The sequence below is a fragment of the Podarcis pityusensis genome (assembly GCF_964106645.2).
Source record: "Podarcis pityusensis genome assembly, chromosome: 11".
NCBI classification, from domain to species: Eukaryota; Metazoa; Chordata; class Lepidosauria; order Squamata; family Lacertidae; genus Podarcis; species Podarcis pityusensis.
Genome location: NC_138036.1, coordinates 42,301,706 through 42,317,084, shown reverse-complemented (window position 1 = coordinate 42,317,084; position 15,379 = coordinate 42,301,706). Strand labels below are relative to the sequence as shown.

The window sequence follows — 15,379 nt, the reverse complement described above, 5'->3', positions numbered from 1 at the left end:
ACTAGATTCATACAGCTATACCAATTCTCTAATAACCACTTGTTAATTTATGGGGTAAGCCGGAACTTTTCAGAACTTGTTTTCAGCATGCTAGTGCATTAGAAACATCCTTCTAAATACTTCCATTATCAAAGCAAAATAAAACATTTAATGATTGGAATCGGTTTTTAACAAAGCCAAAGTTTTAAGTTTAGTGGTGGTATATTATCCTGACAAGCAACAGAGTGCTGCTCTATAACTACAACCACCTTTTCCCAGAAGAATAATTAAGCAAAGATTAAAAAGCTGAAGTCACAAGTGGAGAGGACACTGACTGATAAGACAGGCAGATTTCAGCCAAATTTCTTTAAAAAGAACTTCACTCTTTGGGGAGCAGGGGATGAGCAATGTTAAAAGGCAAGCTTTTTTATTATACTAGAATCAGAATAATCTTTATTTATTATTACGAGCCATAGCAATAAAATAAAATAAAATACTTTTGACTGGTATTTGAAAACATGATCTAATTAGGGCCATGATTGTGCTAACATAGAAAATAATAATAAAACATATCTTGGGATAAGACATATCTTATTTAGAACACATTTATTTAAAATAAAATCCATCAGACTTCCATGGAATTTGTTTTCAAGTGTTCTTATGGTGTTTGCCTAGTAGTGGTCAGGCAATGTATTTATAAACTGCTTATAATATTTTAGATTCTTCACACTTTTCATTACCATTAGCCTCATTGTCACATTTGTAAATCAACAAGAATACGATGTAGAAAAAATGGAATAGCAACCACTTCTACATTCACATTCGTAACCATAGCAATTTTAATCCTTGTTACAGCAGTTATATGGCAAAACCCTTCAACAGAGTTGTCAAAGTTCATTGGTTTTTGAGAGCATTCAAATGTAGTCAAAATAATTCTACGGACAGAAGCAAAGGCACACAGTCCTCAGTGCAAGTCCCTTTGAGAAGTGACAAGACTTTAAGAACAAGATCACAGCTATCTTTCATTTCAAATTGAGTTTGTGCAGGATTTATCAGCAATCGGAAAATCACACTCTACACAGCAGATACAGATTTACAAAAGATGTTGCAATAGTTTATTTACATTTCAATATTGAAAAGCCCTGGCCTGTATAGACTTCCATGCTTCATTTCCCTCTCTCTCTCTGATTAAGTATTTCATAAAGGGTCTGGGACAACGCACATCTATTTACACAGGAACATTCTAGGTGGCTGGCAAGGAGAAAACCATTACTGTAGATTCTAAACTTGCAGCTTTCACTTGCTGACCTACTGCCTGAATACGTGGACTTTTGAGTGGCCACACCCATCACCTTCTAAGAAACATTCTGGAGCAGCGTCGAGTAAAGAATTTTAGTGAACTGCAGAACAGCAACGTGTAAGGTGTACTGTACAACTACAGCCCCAAACCCTTTGTAAAACCCCAATATTCCTTCTTCGCGCTTTATGGTATTGATACAGTCTCTCATTCCTTCGTACTGGGTATTGATGGGGAGGACTTCGTATCCCAGGTCCGTATTGTCAATGATGGTGCGAGTCCCTTGGATATGAAGACGGTGCAAAACTGTCTCCAGAGGGTAGAGCATCACATCAGCGCAAAGGCTGGCAGCAAAGCTGGCTATAAGTTCCGGGAAATAAGCATCCAGCATGCTTTGCACAGAACTCGAGTTCTCAGCTGGAAGGCTGGGGGAATTCTCTTTCTTGAGGAGGAGCAGGACTAACTTTTGAACAATGGAACTGATCACATAATGAAGAACTCCGTGTAGAACAGTCGGAAAGGCCAGGGCCAGGAGAGGGAGGAGCCGCTTGCTATGGGGCACTCCAAAGCCCATTGCTCTGCCTATGCCCTCTTTCAGACAATCCAAAATCCCAGGATTATCCCGAATGATTTCGCTCTGTAAAAAGAAAAGAAAAGAAAAAGCACCACAGTATTTCCAATGAATAAACATCCAGAAGTTGTGACTGTTGCCATTTTTTAATTTTTTTACTTATAAACAAATTATGCATAACCAGCATCAGCAACAGGATCATATCCCACATTTACAGGGATACTCTCAGCATAGTCTCCCTGCAGCAAGAGGCATCAAAAAGGACAAGCAAGTGGGGGACTGACCACCTTTACCTCACTGGATCTGGCTGGGGAAATTAGTGTTGTGGAATCGGATCTCCTTTATGAATATTTCTTGCCACTACAGTTTAGTGCAGTGGCAGGAGGCCCATTTTTCTGTATTAACACTTACCTTCCACCAGCACGCACCCTAGATGTGGTGGTTAAGATTTGGACCGACCTAACAAGTCTAGACACCGTTTACTTTCCCGCTGGGGAACGTGCTTTCGAACTGCTAGGTTGGCAGGAGCAGGGACCGAGCAACGGGAGCTCACGCCGTCGCGGAAACGGCGTTTCCGTGCGCTGCTCTGGTTCGCCAGAAGCGGCTTAGTCATGCTGGCCCCATGACCCAGAAGCTATAAGCCGGCTCCCTCGGCCAATAAAGCGAGATGAGCGCTACAACCCCAGAGTCGGTCACGACTGGACCTAATGGTCAGGGGTCCCTTCACCTTTAACAAGTCTAGACAGCATCTTAAAAAGCAGAGACATCACCTTGCCAACAAAGGTCCATATAGTTAAAACTATGGTTTTCCCAGTAGTGATGTATGGAAGTGAGAGCTGGACCATAAAGAAGGCTGATCGCCGAAGAATTGATGCTTTTGAATTATGGTGCTGGAGGAGACTCTTGAGAGTCCCATGGACTGCAAGAAGATCAAACCTCTCCATTCTTAAGGAAGTCAGCCCTGAGTGCTCACTGGAAGGACAGATCCTGAAGCTGAGGCAGTGCATAACCACATTCCCTTATCTCACTCACATATAAATATATAGATACACGCTAACCTCTCCATATGTGTATTGAACAGAGCAAATTAGATCCCAAACAATTTAGGTCATTGGAAACAGTATGAACAAACGTTTCCTTGGAAACCTTTGGGGATTTGCCAATACGTCAGTAGGTGTTTCCAATTATATCCTTGCTAAATGGCAAAGGAAAGTAGTGGTTTGAAGCTATTCCCACCAAGCTGACATTACGCCTCTAAAAGATATCACACCCATTTTGGAAAAGGAAGGGAGGGAGGGGAGGGCTGTTTCCACCCACTAGCTTCCTTGAACTCTACTAGGCTGTATAAAACACAAACAGAAATTCACCAGTATTAATAATGTTAAAAATCCATGGTCAGGATCCCAAGAACCTGACAACTAGTCCTGTGCATCTAAAGATGCTATGGGCATTTATCAAACAACACCACACCACACGAAGGGCTATTTTTTAAAACCAATAGGAGTTTTCCATGTGGCACAGGGGGCTGCAGAAAAGATAGAGCATGTAGAACAAGTTGCACAGTTCTTGGTGTCCTGAGCTCCGATCCTGATCACAAGCATTTCTCATGATACCAAGAGCCATTTCATTCCTCGTTTAAGAGAACACCAAGCAGAAAGAAATAAGCATGTGCAGGTTTTTAATTTCACGTTGTAGTAACAGGGAAGGTGATTTTTCAAAATATGCAGGTGAAAACCTCAAAGGATGTTTTGGAAGCATGAGGACACACACGGAGAGCTGCACTACTGTGGTTAATTGAACACAGAAATGAACCAAATCAGCTGCTCAATTTCATCCTATATTCTTCAAACCCCCAAGCCAAAAAACTTTGAAGTAACTGGTGCGCCACCAAGTGGCTTGGAATGGCACAAACTGAAAAGCAGTAAACTAGAAAATAAACTTACTGAGCGATGGAACATGCAAGCCCAATCAAATTTGACAGGTAGTTCAATACATTAAGAGAGTTTTCCTCACCATATAGTTCAGATGTCATTCCCTGCCCATTGATACAGCTTTTGGCACCTGCTAAAAACCTTTGTGTTGGATTTTCCAGATCCAAATAAAACCATTTAAAGAAATTAGCTGAAATCAGCTCCTGAGAGGTAGGAATTATTTGCTGTGAATTTAAAAATAACTAGTAATACAAAACATGATATTGCTTGTATCAAATACTTTTAATAAAGCAGAATATCTCTTCTTCTAGGGGCAATGCAAATAAAGACAGAATGCAAATAAAGACAGAATAAAGACAGGCCAGCTGATGCTAGGATACTTTGACCTCTGATTCCCCAAATACTGTTACCTGACAGCAGACAAAAAGCATTTAACTTACCTGTACTGTTTCAATCAGACTTGCAGAATAAAAAGGCATTGCTATCAAGCAAGTCAGCCTAGAGGAAAGCACAGACACTTATCATTTTGATAATGACATGGTTTTTTTGCTACAGTCAACAGTCCATCTAAACCAGGGGTCAGCAATTTTTTTCAGCACGGGGCTGGTCCATTGTCCCCTCAGACCTTGTGTGGGGCTGGACTATATTTTGGAGAGAAAAAAGAAGAACAAATTCCTATGCCCCCAAAATAACTCAGAGATGCATTTTAAATAAAAGGACACATTCTACTCATGTAAAAACACGCTTATTCCCGGACCATCCATGGGCCGGATTTAGAAGGCGATTGGGCCGGATCCGGCCCCCGGGCCTTAGTTTGCCTACCCATGATCTAAACTAAGGCTTTAATTTAAATCAGTTTAGCCCTGTTTCTAAGATTTAAATTATTTGGCTTAGGTGGGGGAAGGTGCTGTTAAAATCCTCCTAACAGTAAGATGAATCCACATCCAAGATTAATTTAGTAGATATGGATTCTTATGGCATTACTTCTCAATATGCATATTAACTGAAATACAGTGGTACCTCTGGTTGCGAACGGGATCCATTCTGGAGCCCCGTTCGCAACCTGAGCAGAATGCAACCCGCATCTGCGCAGGTCACAATTCACCACTTCTGTGCATGCGCATGATGTCATTTTGGGCGTCTGTGCATGCGTGAGCGACGAAACCCGGAAATAACCTGTTCCGTTACTTCCAGGTCGCCGTGGGACACAACCTGGAAAGATTTAACCTGAAGCAAACGCAACAAGAGGTATGACTGTAGATCATATTCTACAAAACCATTGGTATGATATTTCTGTGCAAATTCATTAGTGGGAGTCTTACAGAAATGACAGTTCAGTTCCAAAGGCTTCATTTCTAGACATTAATGCAGCAATCTCCTTAGATGTACTCCTTGGAGCAAGATGGAGACACATGATAAGATTTACATATATAAAGATTAGGTGATTTGAGAGTCCTAAAATTTAACTCAATTTGAAGTTGTAGATTCAGGTATGCTAATCATCTGCATACTATCCCTTCCTTTTTCCTGTAGGACTAATTGCAGTCATTAACAGTCGTCAACAGGTTTACCATACCCACTGAGTCAATCACCCATCTCCTACTACCCTCCTGAGAAAAACCCCACCCCACCCTCCCACTATATATAAGGGTCTGGTGACTTCTGTTTCAGTGTATCTGAAGAAGTGTGCATGCACACGAAAGCTTATACCAAGAACAAATTTAGTTGTTCTCTAAAGTGCTACTGGACAATTTTTAATTTTTTTAATATATTTCAATTTGAAGTTGACACACTTCAGATTGCTAAAAAAAAGTTATTACCATGTTTCTGATTAATTTTTTTTTTCATATTTGCACTATTAAGTTGCTCTTGGTTCTTTTTTCAAGTAGTATAATAACATCCTTCTGTACTAAAAAAAAATGGGAGTAAATTTAACACATGTACGTACCCTTTCAGCATGAGATGTCCTCCTATCTGCTTGGGACTCCACTTATATGAAAGTTCTCTACAAAAAATAAAGTAGTAACTGGCAATAAGTGGTTACTAACCAAAATTCAAGGCATAGATACCGGTCACTCCTTTATATCTTATGGTGAAGTGACTTGCACAACAGGCAACACACAACAGCAACAGTCTGCTTGCGGAACAGACTTCTGCTCACGCGACAGAAATTCTTCTCTTCTGCCGGCAGCCCTCCCTGTGCAATGGCAAAAATCTGTTCCAGAGGGTGCAGGGGTGAAGGGGAGATGGCGAAGTTGTTTGGGCAGGGTTGGATATTGCTCATAATCTACAGGTTTTCAGAGACACCGGTGCCTACAAAGCTCTGCCTGAACAGTGCTATGCTATGCATCTCTACATCAGAGATTACACCGCATATAGGAAAGCCGCTGCATGTACAGAACATTTCCAGGCAAAAGAAGAAACTCTTTAATAAAAAAAGAAGGGAAGAGAAGAACCTGTTTCTGTGCCTTTTTCAAGTTGAACCATGAAAGGCTACAGAACCTAAGAACTTTATTAAATTTAAACTTTTGTAATATAGTGGTTTTGTTCCATAAGTAATTTTTAACAGTTGTTTTGAATGACACCAAAACTATTAATACAGATTTCATAGATTTAGCACCAGGTGCGATCTAAAGACAAAATGTGTAGATCCTTATAACTAGCTGGGCAACTGACTGGGGCACAAGGTAAGGAAAGAAAATGGTTTGAGCAAACCTCTGGAAGGATATTTCATTACCTATCGGTGGTAACAGGCATTTATACCTTTTTGAAAAGTTTTATAGTTTCCTACTGAGGCTTCATTTAAACCCAATCTAGTAAATTAACAACTAGAACAGTGCAATGACTGTGTTTTATGGCTATCAGAATATTTTTTAATGCAATGTTTTTATTGTATTGACTTATTTTCATTCATTTTTCAATAATCAGCATGTCAATGAGTCTTCCTTTACTAACTACTGGCCAGTTACATTTAAAATATTGCTTTACGTTCCTTGAGGTCATGCAGATCCAAGTAGTGACTCTCCAATACAGCGAAGCTCATACTCTCAAATGCTTTACATAATTTGTAATGCCAATTTCCATTCTGTTATTTCAGTAGCAAAAAGGCAGCAGACTTGGATCTCTACTTTCGCTAAAAGACTACAGTTACTTTACTTTGGGCTTGCTCCTGGATTTCAAAATGCTACTGCCAAGATAACAAGCTTACTCTTTGAATGACACACACAGTAATCAGCTTGTATCTACTTAACAGCTAAAACAGCTCATCTTAACTGGAAGAGACACTGGCCAACAGGAAAAAAAAAACTACTAAGAAATGGTATCAGCTGCTCAAGGTCAAATAGTCTTCAATCTGGAAACATAGGGAGCATCTGATACTCTTGAGGTGTATTTAGCTTCCAATAGGAGAGGAAAGCAAGTGTTAAAAAAGAGTTGTAATTCATAGGAAGACTCAGTTACTGTTTATACAATTAACACCCCACCAGAAATATATCCAGTTTCTTAAAGAGGTACACAGATCAGTTTACAGTGCAATCCTAACCGTGCCAGTTCAAAAGTCAGCTCCACTAAATTCAGTGGAGCTTACTCTCAGGATTGGGACCAGATAATGGGTCTACTGAAGACATCATAGTCTAATTTTGGGGCTCTTCAGCAACCATCTTCTATAGACCCATATTTACTAATGGCAAATGTATCCCACAGCTTCTTGGCTGTTGCTCTCATCCATGTCATCATGCTCATTTCCTTTCTTGCTCTTTATGCCGCTATTTTCAACAATGCCTTCTGTAATTCTACAAGGAGGTTCTACTATTATTCCAGGGATATTCCCAAGTATAAGATATCATCACCTCTGGCCATTCAGATCTGCCACAACAGGACTAATTCAAGCCAGCTTTTATATGTTCTTGGAAACCTAAGACTTTAAACAGAATTGCAATGCCACGTTCTTGGCGCAAAACAGGTAACTAAGCATATTCCGCTGTACAGTTCTACTAAGGCAAACTTTGCAGCAATTGGTCAGACCTAAGGTGGGTGGATGAAATCCATCGGTGTCTGTCCATTAGTATAACAGATACCATTGGCAGAACTGTGCGCCTTCCAGAGGGTTGGAACAAATACTGCCTGGAGCAGAAAGGGGGTTGCTGAGGGAAGAGAGGAAGGAAAAGGCTGCTGTGTGAGTGGAAGTCCACTTGCATGACATTAAGAACATAAAAAGAGAGCTGCTTGATCAGGCCAGAGGCCCTTCTAGTCCAACATGTCATTCTTGCAGTGGCCAGACAGATGCTTATTGGAAGCATGAAGGTGGGAACTGACTGCAATGTCGCCGATTGAGTTTTAATTTAAACTGATGCAATCAACTTCTGAGACTATCCCAAAGAGATATGATGGACAAATACTGCTTTTACTTAACGTAAGAGAAAAATGAGAATTACCTGGGCAAGGGTGTGAATTCACTGATGATGCCCTCTGCTCCAAGGGTTATGCCTTGAACAATGAAAGTGCTCCCCATTCCTTTCCAAAGAGCTCTGGGCCCCTGAAATTTAAAACGATAGCTTGAAGAAAATATCTACATAATCTAACCCAGTATTTGATGTTTTCCTGCAACTAGTATTTCTATACAGTGACTTCTATGCGTATCTGCATTCATTATCTGCCATATTTTTATACTGGCCAACTGCATTTGGGGGACAGCGGTAAGAATCAGACTTAAAGCAGTATATAACTGGTAAAAAGGTAAAGGTAAAGGGACCCCTGACCATTAGGTTCAGTCGTGACCGACTCTGGGGTTGCGGCGCTCATCTCGCTTTATTGGCCGAGGGAGCTGGTGTACAGCTTCCGGGTCATGTGGCCAGCATGACTAAGCTGCTTCTGGCGAACCAGAGCAGCGCACGGAAACGCCGTTTACCTTCCCGCCAGAGCGGTACCTATTTATCTACTTGCACTTTGATGTGCTTTCAAACTGCTAGGTTGGAAGGAGCAGGGACCGAGCAAAGGGAGCTCACCCCGTCGCGGGGATTCGAACCGCTGACCTTCCGATCGACAAGTCCTAGGCTCTGTGGTTTAACTCACAGCACCACCTGCGTCCATATAACTGGTAGTTTTATTTAATTTCTCTTTAAACAAATCTGTAGACACCAAATACCTACCTGGGCCTTATTGATGCTATACATAATGTTGACAATTGTAAATGGAGTGAGATGATAATTCCTGGCATGGTAATTAACCTGCAAAAACAAACATATATGCATACAGTTACAAACATTTGTAAATGGTATAATTAACATGTTATGATAACATATTGTAATTGACTCCACAACACTATCTCAATTGTTTTCCTAAAGACTTACAGGATCACTCAAATACAATCCATGCTGAAGTGCTATCCAAATAGCATATTTTAACTGCAACTTGAAGGAAGTGTCTAATCCAGGAGAGGGTAACATGTTGGACCGTAAATCCCATTATCCTTGCCCACTGGCAGGAGTTGGAGTCCACATTTGGAGAGCCACTAGTTAGCCAATCAAATCCAGTATTTTCTGTGACATTAAAATTAAATGGGCTGTATCCAAAGATAGTCATACACCAGATAGATCCATTGAAATTAGTGCATATGACAAATGTAGTCCCAATAATTTCATTAGGTCTACTGTGAGTAGAACTTAATTGGATACTAAAAGCACAAGCCTATCCATGTTTAGTTGGCAGTAAATCCCATTTCTGTTCAATGGTGCTTACTCACAGAAGCATATGCTTAGGACTGCAGCCCAAGTGAGGCCAACAAGACACATTTGAGAGAGCAACTCACAACAACTTACCTGGCACTGTCGACGCAGAACAATGCAAGGATGAGCCAGCACATTTTCTGTAAACAAACTTTGGAAAAACAATTATGTTAAACACAGAAGTTTCTCCCACTTATTACTATTTATTTAATTTATGAACCGCTCCCTATGAAGCACCTCAAAGCAATTTCACAATACAATAAAACATACATGAAACAACTGCATATATAAAAACCACTATGTATATAAAAAATAATTTTAAATTCAGTACAGATACCAACTGGGATCTCTACTTAGCTTGTCAAAAGAAGCAAGTCTTCAACAGATGCGGAAAAGACAATTGAGATGGCACACTAAACAAGTATTATTATCTTGTTTTAGTAATCAACATAACTCTGAAGTGTTATTAAGTTACAAAATATTATTAAAATGCTTTAGTACTCTAAACCAATGTGGCTATCTATCAGAATAATTTGTATAATAGCAAGAACTAAAAAGATAAACTTTACAGAATATCTTGAAATCACTCAGATCTCATGAGGTTGGATGTAGACTTGCCCTTTCATTCATGGAAGGGATTTTGAACTAGTGGCCTGATGGGGAAACAAGAGAAGGACATCTTTGCTAAATTTCCCTTCCTCCTCTAGTCCACAGTGCTATCTCCCATGGTGTTCCAGAGGGTCCCACAATCCTCCGAAATAGGTTTTCAGGGGGCTATGGGAGGCTGCAGGGCAAACCATGGAAAAGAGCCTCCCACTTTCTACCAAAAGAAGGGTCAAGTTAGCAGAGTTCTGTTCCTGGCAAGTCTGGATCCAACCCTCCAAGTTCACTCACAACTTTTTATAACTAGCATCTATGAGCTGCCCAAGCAGCTGAGACAACATAACAGCACTGATACAATAAGTCATGAATGATACTTAAGCAGAAATTTAAACAGCCTAAAACCTCATTTAAAGCATTCCACTGATCAAAACAGAAATAAAAATGTATGTGTCTGAATATTATTATTATTATTATTATTAATAATAATAATACTCCTTGCATCTGGCTGGGGTAATAGGCAAGGGGGAAGGAAAATAGTAAAGGCAGCAGCACACCCAACAGCAGCAATACGAGCAACAAAACAGAACAGCTGGACTATACAAATCTACCCGTCAGCAAAAATGTTTTGAAAGAAAGTTGTTAAAAGCTGGTGGAAGACAAATTAAAGGCATGGCTAGGTGGGGTTCCTTGGCAATTAATTCCACTGTGTGGAGCATGGATGGGAAAGGACTTTTCCCTTCTTCATACATCTTTTGGGGGCAAAGGGCAAAGCATGCCTCTTTCTCCATTCTCAAGGTATGCTGAACTCAGGTTATTCAGGACTTTAGAAAAGATCACCGACACCTTGAATTGGGTCTAGAAGCAAATAGGAAGCAAATGCAACCAAGTTAGAGCTCTCTATATAGCCTGGTCTTATCAATAAGATGAGCCACATAAGTCTGCATTAGATTGAGCTTTCAATCCATTTCCAAGAGTATCTCCAATGTGGTGCATATAGTTGCAGTAATTTAGACAGGAAGTTAACAGTGCTTGGATAGTGGTGGCCAGATCCTTATCTGAGTGGAAGGGCATGAGATCACCAACTGAAGCTCATAAAAAGCTCTCCTTGCCACTGTTATCACCCGAACACCAAGCAGCACACCCTAACACATAGTTCTGCCGCTGTAGCAGCTATTTAGTACAGAAGCCAAACAGTAGAGCCAAGTCTTCACAATATTTACTATAAAGGTAAAGGGACCCCTGACCATTAGGTCCAATCGCGTACGACTCTGGGGTTGCGGCGCTCATCTCGCTTTATTGGCCAAGGGTGCCGGCGTTCAGCTTCCGGGTCATGTGGCCAGCATGACTAAGCCGCTTCTGGCGAACCAGAGCAGCGCACAGAAATGCCGTTTACTTTCCCGCCAGAGTGGTACCTATTTATCTACTTGCACTTTGACGTGCTTTCGAACTGCTAGGTTGGCAGGAGCTGGGACCGAGCAACGGGAGCTCTCCCCATCGTGGGGATTCGAACCGCCGACCTTCTGATCGGCAAGTCCTAGGCTCTGTGGTTTAACCCACAGGGCCACCCGCGTCCCCAATATTTACTATGCAAAACCCAAATCTGACAGATACACGTGGCTTGAGCTTGGACCTAGAGAAGATTGATGACGTAACACATTCATTTCCCATGCAGCCTGCAGCAGTTATGCAATAAGCTATAAAGAGGAAACAAACAAATTGGCAGGAAACATTTAAGGCCTGGAGAGCAGACATTTTACATTAGGATCCGTTGCCGAAGCTTCATCAGTCACCCCTGCCCCTGAGAAGAACCAAGACCTGCGGAATGCCTTGACCAGTAGGGATCAAAACATCTTGTGTTACCTGATGCTGGTTGCTAGGCAGCACACTTTAAGGGGGAGGAGCTACTCTCCCTTCAGGTAATAGTAGAATCTTCAGGGGCAGCAGTTTAAACAGCCACAATGATAGTGGGCAACTAGAAAGGCCCACCTCAGAGTGCTTGGTTTGCCAAGCTTTGCCAAAGAGGGAATTCTCCCGAGTTTTATTCACCAAATAACCAAAAATCCCCATACAATGAAAGGATTCTGTGTCACAGTTCTATTGGACCAATATACTGGGTCATTTGTAACTGCGCTTCAAATGAATGATACTGTTCTTGTTTGTACAGAAAATTCTGGCTCTATTTAGAGCTATACCGCCAAAGAAATAGAGTTATATAACATTGCAACTTTCTGTCCTTGTGCTTTATACAGCTGTCAAATTTGCTTCTGTACTCATTTCAATGCACTGGCTTTCATTTATAAAGCCTTACTGAAACCCTCATATGATAATTACTCTCCCCACCTCCTATATAAGCCCACTTGTTTGACATGAACAAGTTGTAAGGCTTTGCTTCCTTTATAAGAAGTGTAAATAGTGATAGCTCAGAATAGAGATGTTGTACTTCCAAGTTATGGAACTTTCTTTCAGTACAGGTTAGGACAACTACCCCATACCTTTCTTCTTGTAAGAGCTGCAACACCTTTTTTAAAAAGTTCCTTTTGGCTGAACTCTTTCGATGGCTACTGAGTTTGATAACTGGATGTTACTGATATTGCCTTTGTATTACAGTATTTGTTACTTGCTTGTAAATCACTTTGGAAAGTATATAAATATTGTAATGAATACATTTTTGAAAGGTGGTAGAAAACTCTGCTTACGCTGAATGAAAATATTAAAGCATTTAGTTGCATGTGCCACCTTAACACACATACAGAGATATGGATTTGGAAAAAGTAGTTTTGTGTATATTAAAAATGTTATGAATTACATAATTGTGATATTACCTTGCCAAGCCAATCCCAAAGCCTGCAAATCTATTCAACTGTTCTGAAAGACAGAAAGACAACACAAACAACTGTTAGTTTTAATCAGCTACATAACAAAACACAGGGAGAAGGACCCTATCCAAAATTTGCATTAGCCTGGTAAAGGCACAAATACACACATAGATATTTACAAAATATAATAAATGAATAACTGATTGCCTTAAATTTCTCAAGTAAGCTAATATAATTTGTTCTAAAAAGGTAAAGGACCGCTGACAGTTAAGTCCAGTCGCGAATGACTCTGGAGTTGCGGTGCTTATCTTGCTTTACTGGCTGAGGGAGCCGACATTTGTCTGCAGACAGTTTTTCCAGGTCATGTGGCCAGCATGACTAAACCGCTTCTGGTGAGAGCAGAGCAGCGCACAGAAACGCCATTTACCTTCCCACCGGAGCAGTACCTATTTATCTACTTGCACTCTGACGTGCTTTTGAACTGCTAGGTTGGCAGGAGCAATGGGAGCTCACCCCGTTACGGGATACGAACTGCTGACCTTCCAATGGGCAAGCCCTAGGCTCAGTGTTTTAGACCATAGCGCCACCCACGTCCCTATAATTTGTTCTAGTCTATGACAAATTTGGGACATACATTTGCTTAATTACACTCTCACTGAGCCATGATCCTTATTTGGTGACCTTGGGCCAACATTTCCTGGTTGGAGACATACCGTATTTTTCGCTCTATAAGACGCACCAGACCACAAGACGCACCTAGTTTTTGGAGGAGGAAAACAAGAAAAAAAATATTCTGAATCTCAGAAGCCAGAACAGCAAGAGGGATCGCTGCGCAGTGAAAGCAGCACTCCCTCTTGCTGTTCTGGTTTCTGGGATAGCTGCGCAGCCTGCATTCGCTCCATAAGACGCACACACATTTCCCCTTACTTTTTAGGAGGGGAAAAGTGAGTCTTATAGAGCAAAAAATACAGTAAATAGAGATATAAATAGACCTAGCATCATAGGGTCAACACTGCTGGACAGCTGCCAAGACCACAGTACCTTTACCCAGCTTCCCAAACAGAAAGGTGTCAAAAAGCAATAAGAAGTAACAGCCTCTTCTTACAACTACCACTTGCCTAGTTCTTTGTGGTTGCACCACTGAGAGGTGTGGGATGAGTGATTATGCAAAGACTTCAGAGCATCTACCTCCACATCTCGCTTATTGTCATTCTCTCTCTAGCCTGTGTGGCAAGAAATATTGGGCCTACAGGAGACAAACCACAGGTGGGCCCAACCCCCACTGCTGTATCACCCAGAGGAAAAGTATAGGTAAGTGAGTGGACTAGCTGCTTTTCTGAGCAGCATTTGAGTGGGGTGGAGAATATATTGTTATAGCTTGCTAATGTTTTCCTCACAGGCACTATTTTTTCTAGAGAGTAAAAGGAACACGTACCACTTAAGAAAAGAAAAAACTGGTTCTAGAGAGACTGGCTTGCAAAAACTGGGTAAAGGGAAGGATTGTACAACATCCTGAGCTCTTAGTGAACAACAGGTTAGGAGAACACTTGTTCTGGGACTCACACTGATTGCTTTAAAATCTCCAAATCGAAATACAGTATGAACCAACCGTAAGGAGGAAGAAAATGAAAAAGCCTACAGTACTAAGCATGCCTCTGGCTCATCGCGCTAGGAAGAGCTTCACTTGCAATCCAGCACCCTCGGAACAGTCCGCACTCCAAAGAATGCAGAGCACCAAACTGTTGCGGGCCCAAAATCTGCCAGAAAGAAGGGAATTCGCCTGTACTACAGGCGAACAAAAACGTATAGGAGCGAAAGAATCTGCACGTTGGCCTTTGCAACCGTGGCCTTTTGCAAGCAGAAAAGGCGATTTTTTTGGGGGGAGGGGGGGGACATCCAGCGTGGGAAGCAAGAATATATGCGACCCACGGAAGATGCTGGGCTCTCCTGGCCCCTCTGGTTTTGGGGCCCAGGCCCCGTCTAACCGGCGCGTGCCTCTCCCCCCCTCCTCGTTATACGCACCGGAGCCGGCGGCCACGCTCCCCGCGTAAGAGTCCTCGTTGAAGCCGGCCGCCCCCAGCGGGGTCCCTGCGGCGAACTGCGGGGTCTTCTCCCCCCAGTGGAGGTTGCGGCTGCCGGGGATGTCAGGCGGGGTGCTGACCCAGTGGCCGAGTTCCGGCTTGGCCACGAAGCCCCCCGGCTCCTCTCGGCCGCCCCGGTAGCCCAGGCCGTCGAAGCCCTCGGGGCGCCGCGGATGCATCGGGCCACAAGCGAGGAGAGAGCCGGGAGACCCAGGAACGTCAGGAGGTTTTGACAGGAACAACAAGGAAGACCTCGCCGCTGCGCCCTCAAGTTCCCCCCTCAGGCTTCACTTCCGGTGCTAACCGGAAGCAAACCCCGCCGCCCTGAAGCATACTCGTCTCCATGGCGGGTCATGTGACGCGGGCGGGTTCCCGCCC

The 15,379-nt window shown here is 42.2% G+C and overlaps 1 protein-coding gene across 1 annotated transcript; it reads right to left on the bottom strand.

Moving 5' to 3' along the window:
* Positions 1–570: 570 nt before the first annotated feature.
* On the bottom strand, positions 571–15,307 carry SLC25A46 (solute carrier family 25 member 46). Its single transcript, XM_080972970.1, has 8 exons — positions 14,943–15,307; positions 12,927–12,969; positions 9,595–9,652; positions 8,926–9,003; positions 8,212–8,312; positions 5,727–5,783; positions 4,219–4,276; positions 571–1,913 (listed from the first exon to the last, which is right to left on the bottom strand). The coding sequence occupies exons 1-8, from the start codon at positions 15,178–15,180 to the stop codon at positions 1,335–1,337; spliced, it is 1,212 nt and encodes a 403-aa protein (XP_080829096.1). The 5' UTR covers positions 15,181–15,307; the 3' UTR covers positions 571–1,334.
* Between the last annotated feature and the right edge of the window lie 72 nt (positions 15,308–15,379).